The 7,466-nt window shown below is 37.6% G+C and overlaps 1 protein-coding gene across 1 annotated transcript in view; it reads right to left on the bottom strand.

Moving 5' to 3' along the window:
- RPS6KB1 (ribosomal protein S6 kinase, 70kDa, polypeptide 1) overlaps positions 1–4,549 on the bottom strand; it is a 14,008-nt gene extending 9,459 nt beyond the window's left edge. The window contains exons 1-6 of the mRNA XM_009323896.1: positions 4,503–4,549; positions 3,306–3,426; positions 2,877–2,945; positions 2,290–2,437; positions 1,565–1,622; positions 521–621 (exon numbers count right to left, since the gene is read on the bottom strand). Coding sequence (XP_009322171.1) covers positions 521–621; positions 1,565–1,622; positions 2,290–2,437; positions 2,877–2,945; positions 3,306–3,426; positions 4,503–4,534 — 529 coding nt within the window. The 5' untranslated portion in view covers positions 4,535–4,549. The remainder of the gene's footprint in view (positions 1–520; positions 622–1,564; positions 1,623–2,289; positions 2,438–2,876; positions 2,946–3,305; positions 3,427–4,502) is intronic.
- Between the last annotated feature and the right edge of the window lie 2,917 nt (positions 4,550–7,466).

The raw sequence follows: 7,466 nt of genomic DNA, 5'->3' as shown, positions 1-7,466 counted from the left end.
TGAAAGAGTGGTTAAACATTGGAACAGGCTGCCCAGGGAAGTGGTGGAGTCACCATCCCTGGAAGTATTTAAAAGAACTGTAGATGAGGCGCTTAGGGACACGGTTTAGTGGGCATGGGGGTGTTGGGTCAACGGTTGGACTCGATCTTAGAGGTCTTTTCCAACCTTAATGATTCTATGATTCTATGAAATGTCACTGATGCTACACTGAAGACACAGATCTTTATGTACTTTACAATGACCCAGTAGAAGAAAAATCTCAGAGCTGCAGAAATAGCAAGTCAACCATTCAAAAAACACCTGTGTCTATTATACACATAGAACCTGGAGCTTGCTGGGGCCTATTAGAGCCAAAGAAGCTGTGTTTAAGGGAAACCAATTAGCTTTGGCAATTCTTCAGTTATACCAAGAGTGACAATGAACATGCCGTTCTAAGGAAATTCACATAAGAGTGAGGCGTTGTGACCTTTGAAGAATTGTTTTCAAATGACTGGCAATGTAACTGTTACTATATTTCTACCTTGATGATTAAGCATGATATTTTCTGGCTTCAGATCACGGTAGATGATTCCTTTTTGATGCAAGTGCCCCAGTGCCATTGAGATTTCTGCCAAGTAAAAGCTGAAAGGAAACATATGCCACAAAATTAAGACATATTCAATCATGCAAAGCATCTTGAGCACTAGGACTACCACATACGTAGCAACGGTTCCTAGAAAGTATCATTAGAAGCCTATGAGAGAATAAATGAGAGAAACAATGATGCCTTTGAGGTTGGTTTGCCAAAAGGCATACAGACTCCAAGATGAACTACAAAATTACGCCATTACCATTAGGTTTACCTGTTCAGTAGCTATCATCATGAATATATTTGGAGGAATCTGAATTTACCAGTTAGTGGTTAAAATATGCTTCAATCTGTATTACCACATATAGATGGCAAAGTTGAAGAAAAAAAAATAAAGCTAAGAAGGTAACCAGCAGCACCCAGAGTGCTATCTGTGGAACAGTATTACAGCCCCGCATGTACATCAAAGCTTTTCTACGGCATTATCGGCATGCACTGTAGGAAGACACAACTGTATTCAGTTGTGTGAAGCCTAATCGATAAGGGATAATTTCAACTTGTTTATATGTGAAATATCACTACTCAAAAGGCTTTTTCTCCTTCATTAGCATAATTACCTTTATCACTTCACACATCTGATTGTTAGAATACAGCCGTTACAGTGACTTGGAAACCCTGTAACTGGCTGGTAAAATTGTGTGTGGATCAAGAACAAAAACAAATTGCATTTACAGCAAGTCTTTCACAGTCTTTTCTCCAACACCCAAAACACCTCCTTTACCACAACCCTATGTAATACAGCCTCACTCAGCAACCAGCAATGGACCCTCTTCTGTAGTAAGACTGGCACAAACGGGTAAGTACGGAACACATATGTCTTCCCAAAACCCAGTTAACTGCTCTTTTCGCTAGACTAAGAAATGAATGAGTAGTTACAGTTTTTCAAGTCAGAATATACCATTTAAGCAATTAATTTACCAAAATAGTTTCACCTACCAAGCTGTGTCTTCCATAAATATCCCTTCTCTCTCTAACTGCATAAATAATTCTCCTCCTGTCATGAGAAAAATGAGATTATACTCTATTAATGTGTAGTCTATAATTTTTAGTCAGTCAAGTCTATTTTCTAGAAAAATTATAAGCAACAGGTATTGTCCTGCTCCACAGAAAGCTGTTTCACAAAAAAACAACTGAGAATTTACTATTCTGTTATTCTCAGAATTCTATCAACTAAAGAAATGCCAAAAGAAATCAAAAGAGCATGCTGAAAAAAGTAACAGCATTTCTGTCCCTGTTTTTTCCTATTGTTATAACTTGAGCAAATTGCTTCTAATCTGTGCCTGTTTCTATCCGTGAAATAAAGATAACACTGTCTTGTTTCACAAAGAACCTGCAAGGACTAAAACCTCAGGTACTCTGTATGACTGCATAGGATCTAAGTGTAACGTACAGGAATTACAAGCCTGATGGAAGAAAAGGTATTAAAAATCTTCCCCTCCTGTACCGTCACGAAAAATAACTGTTTTATGTTTCATTCATCTTTATTTTATTGAATTAGAAGGTTTATTTATGTTATTCTATGTATTCTTAATGCTACCCTATTTTACATTTTTAAGACACCATGCCAATGGTTAGCTGGCTTTTTGTAAGTAGAATAAGAAATCCAAATTCTCAATTATATAAGATACCAGGAAGCAGGTAACACAATTTCATATACTGACCACTGAGATACTCAAGGATGAGGTAGAGTTTTCCACCAGTCTGAAAGGCGTAAATTAAGTCTACGATGAAGGGATGTTTCACTTCCTCCAGTATATTCCGCTCTGCTTTTGTATGAGCTGTATCCTTTGCGTTCCTTACAATCATTGCCTACAAAAAGCAGAGAGATTTGAACACAAGAACATGCTAACCAAGGCAGACTTTTATACTTAATTCCCTTCCGAGTTTACTAAATCACAACACTACGTATGATTCAACAACATAATTTAAAAAAAAGAGAATTTCACCATCATGTATCTATAACATGACGGGTTTCTTGTGGAAGTTTAATTCTTTATTTCATAGAATCATACAATAATTTAGGTTGGAAGGAACCTCCTGAGCTATTTAAATCAGCTGCTAAGAACTACACACAGAACAATTTAAAGGCTAATTATAATTCCAACTGTACCTGGATAACAACTGTATATATCACAGATAAAGTTTAATTTTAGGTATATTATATAATTAGGTAATTGTAATAGCTAAAGGGAGGGATAGGTCCTTTTTTTAGATTCAGACAGTAGTGAAACGCGAACATTCAGGTTACCTTTTTAAGAACTTTCATGGCAAATATTTTCCCGGTGTTTGCTCCCGTTACTTTTCGTACTTGAAACACCTATACAACACCAATACAAAAGCAATCACGTATTATGACCGCATTAGACATCTTAAGTTAAAAACAAAAGTTCTGCAAAAGAGAGATGAGATCACCTACAAACTGCAATGCTGCCTGAAGGAGAACAGCTAGTGATTGGAACCAGAACCAGTTTGGGACATTTTCTACTGCCACCAGCTGTGAGGCTCTGCCGGTGACCCTGGTCCCGCGACACCAACCTTGGCAGCCCTGAGGTTACCTTCTGGTAGAATGAACTTTTCAGAAAACAGGATGGGAAGGTTAGACCTTGCCAAAGGCAGCAAAGGCACTTTAACTGCCTTCAGCATAATGGATTTACTTCTGTAGAAAAGAGTTCCTTACCTTTCCATAGCCACCTTTGCCAAGTACGCGTAGTAACTCAAAGCACTCTGGTCGGATCTTTTCTGGACCTCTGTTTACACTAGTTTCTGAAATCTCAAATTTTTCACAATGTTCCATGCCACTGGGATAAAACCGAAACAAGAATATAAGACTATCTGATACTCAGAAATGATCAAATGAAAGTAAGCAAGCAAATTACTTTCTGAAAAGCATACAGTATATCTGACATAACTGAATGACTGCTTTGGAGATTTGGAGAATTCTCAGCATCAGAAATTTTATTTGGGTGTGTGCAAAGCAGGAAGTTGCAACTTGCACAGAAAAGATCACCTGCAAATTTTGGGGATTTACAGTATCAAGATTTCCTTCAGAGCCCTTCACTTTTATGCATAATACATCTCTGTATTATACCAGGATTAAGTTTAAAAGACCAAAGCCTCAAACTGACTTAGACATTCCTACAAGACCTCAAGTAAAAGCAAGGCTATAAGGTGTGTTTAACTTTCAAATCATATTCAGCAGCCCCAACAGTCATGGCGAGACTTCTATAACACACATCTTGCAGAAAAAGCTGTAACAAAAAACGTCTCACAACTCTGAACATGCCACAAAAGAAGACTGAACCATAATTTAATGATGCTTCTACATTATGCTGCAGTTCTGCAAAAGGCTAACAGATTGATCCTGCTAAAGTAAGTGTAACTGAACTGTTTTAACTATCGCTGCTTTCTTCTCACAACATGGTATGCTGAAACAATCTGGAAATCTGTAAATGAAGTAATGCTAAAGGTAGCCGTCTCCTGAACTTCAAATCAGAACTTCTGAATTCTCATCAGCTTCAGACTGCTACGCAAATCTGCAACTGGAGCCTTTATAAAATGAGCAGAATGTACAGTGTTCTGCAGACAGTGCATTACATTGATATTACAAATATTATTCAAGTACGATAGATAATATTAGGAGAAACAAGGATTAAAAGACAACAGCAAGTTTTGCCAGAATTTTTTTTTATTATTATTATTTTATTTCAAGATACAATTCACAAATTTTAATGTGAAGAAATAGTAAAACGACTAGAAACAACTCAAAATTGAACAAGAATGACAAAATTTTCTATTTAACTTAACAATGTAACAAAATTAGAAGTTCTATGTGGTTGGCATGAATGGTACAGAACATTTTCTAGCAGCAACTTACAGGTCATATTGGCCAACTCCTCCATGGTCCATGCTCTCACTTAATTGACCCTGGGGATGGGAGGGGTAGAAGGAAGATTAATTATAACAAAAGAAAAAAAGCAGCATTAAAAATAGATGCACATGATTATATATAGAATTATAATTCATATTATATAATTAAATAAGCCTAAAGGTCAGGAATAATAAATTATCAGTAGAAGATACGAAATCTACGAAATTCTGTGCAAGATTTGCAATACTTCCACATATCTCAAATGGTGACACGTGGAACCACTGTTTTACCTGACTGCATTGTTACTCAATCACTTAAAATATTAGAGGTAACAACTTCACACACCCCCAAGTGAATTTGAAAAATGCTAAGGTACTGCATTTTTTTTTTACAGTTGCTTTTACATTGAATTTTAAAATCCTATTACAAGTATTATGCGAATTAGAACAATAATAAAGATTACGTGAATAGATGAACTGGGATTCATATGCACTAGAAACAAATAATCTACTGAGGTTTTATTATTCTATATTGATAATAATCAAATCCCAATAGCGATGAAAGAATTAAGCTTTACTCTGATGCTAAAAACCTTTTCTGACCAATAATTGTTCAGATAGATCAATGCATGCAACTATTACTAAAGAAGACTCAAGCACTTCAAGATCAGAACTAGTCACCATTAAAGAATGTAGTTCAATTCTGAAGAGATATTTTCTTCAAAGAATTTTCAACTTGATCCCTTATGCAAGATAATACTTCCCTATAATTGTGGCTCTACATGGCAAAAGAAGTGCAAACCAAGCAGGCAGCTGGAATGAATGCAAATAGACTTCAATGGGCAAGCTTCTAATAAGCTTTATACTATACTTTAACATTTTTATTTTTAAAAATATGTACATAACAACTGCAAGTTAGCGAGGAACAGCCTGGAATCTACAGGCTGAATAACAATATATTGAGTGACGTGTGAAATTCAGAGAATCGGAAAGAAAAAAAAAACCATCGAGATCTGCAAAAAGCAGATCAAGCCCAGGTGTGCATTTTTAAGTATTATATAAGTGAAAACACTAACCGAATAAAATTAGGAACTTTCAATAGCTTCCAAACCATTTAAACATTAACGTTTACAGAGGCTAGTTTATTTTGGTGGGTGATCTAGAGGGGAATTTAACTCCTGGTTCCACCTACAAGCACCACAAGCAATTACGGAGTCCAAAAGTTCAAGTTTGTTTCCAGGTCAGAGAGTTGCTAGCTCATGTCCTCTATTAGAGAAATCCAGCTTACTGACATCTGTTTCACAACAAAACCCACTAAAGCTGCCCTTGACCCTACCGTTAGATGCCAACAAATGAATTAAAAAAAATTCAACAAACACAGAGAATAAACACCCATCACGTTCCTAGAACACCTTCTCAAGTTACCCAACGGTTCTGGCAAAGTTCATACATGCTATTTTTGACCCTGTGAACTACGGTTTTCTTTCTCAGTATGAACAAAATTCGCTTTAGATACCATTCCACTATTTTCAGGATTCCTTCTCATTTCACAAAACCAAGGAACGCAATAGTATTCTGGCTGGAATGCTAGCAGCCCTTCAGTCTATACTTATGTTTTCATTTATTACAAACACAAAAATTAAGGCTGGTTTTTTCACCATTATAATTAACGCAAACAACTGTATGGCTTATGAGTAAACTCTCCATTTAAACGATTCTTCAGATTTTCTAGACTGGCCGTGCCTATTCAAAACGCTAACGGATCTGTTCTTGCTACTACTAGGCTTACACCTTTCAGGAGGTACCAGGGACCAGCACCACAGAGATTAAACAAGATAGTCCAGACTTTACATCTCGCTCACTTCCAGTTTAATGATCTCAACTGCTCTGGCTGCAACGTCATATTTCTGATCCCTGTAAGACATGCACAACGCCTAGAGATAACTTCCAGTTAAACATTTTTCCCCTTACACTTTCCTGACGCTTCCCCTTCTTTCCTGCTCTTATATTCCCTGCTTTTCAGTTCCGTTTTAATTTCAAGCCCGTTCTCATCCTCCTTCATCTGTTTGCCAAAAGGCACCTAAGAAACAAATTAGGTTGCCAATGTGCATTCGAGTCCACAGTTCTGCCACAAGGATTTCAGTCACAGCCGTTTTTTAAAATTCACAATGAGTTTTTTAATTGCTCCCTGAGACTGAATTATTGGAACATGAGAGAGAACAAATTCAACTTTCTTGCCACCCCCCTCAGACCCTGTTCTTGGCAACATTAACAGTGTGATGCAAGCGACATTTTTTTTACGCCAAGTACTTTATTGATTATTGAGGTGACAGACAGTGCTTTTTCCTGCAGGTTGAGAAGCGTTCAAGCCTTCAGCTGTCAAACAACGTCTCTACAGTTTATATGCAGTGCGGGTATTCCAACTGTGACACAGAGTATCTGGTTATCTCAAAGACTCCAAGACTGTCGCTAGTATTTAAACAGCAAAAAATAAATGCAGTAGCAGTTTAAGCAACAGCAAGTGTTTAATATACAAAACAATGTAAAAAAGCAACAGCAGCACTAGAAAAATATAAACAGAGGTCTTGTAATAAAATTCCCCAAAACCCTTAACAGGATCTATACGAACGTTACAAAATGACAAACTACAGATTACAGGGCGAACCGTGTACGACAGCATGAGATGGAGATGCACGTTGATCCATGCGGACGTCTAATGTGGCATTTTAAAGCTCTGCTTTTAATTTTGCCGCCAGAGCAACGGCTTCATACAGTTCCAGAAAGATTAGCGTTTCTGCACTGACGTTAAAACATGTGACAAGAAAAAAAACCCCGCTGCGGCACTTCTGCGAGGAAATCCAACGCAAAACTTCCAAGGCAAAAAGCTCCTGCAAGTTTGGCGCAGCCCCACCAGCCAGCCGGAGCGCAACCGCTGGCCGCCCGCCCTCGGCGGGGGGAGCCCCCCTCGCCA

This window comes from Pygoscelis adeliae, unplaced genomic scaffold, assembly GCF_000699105.1.
Source record: "Pygoscelis adeliae isolate BGI_AS28 unplaced genomic scaffold, ASM69910v1 Scaffold290, whole genome shotgun sequence".
Lineage (NCBI taxonomy): Eukaryota > Metazoa > Chordata > Aves > Sphenisciformes > Spheniscidae > Pygoscelis > Pygoscelis adeliae.
The sequence above is the reverse complement of the archived record's forward strand: the minus strand, read 5'-3'. Positions and strand labels throughout refer to the sequence as shown.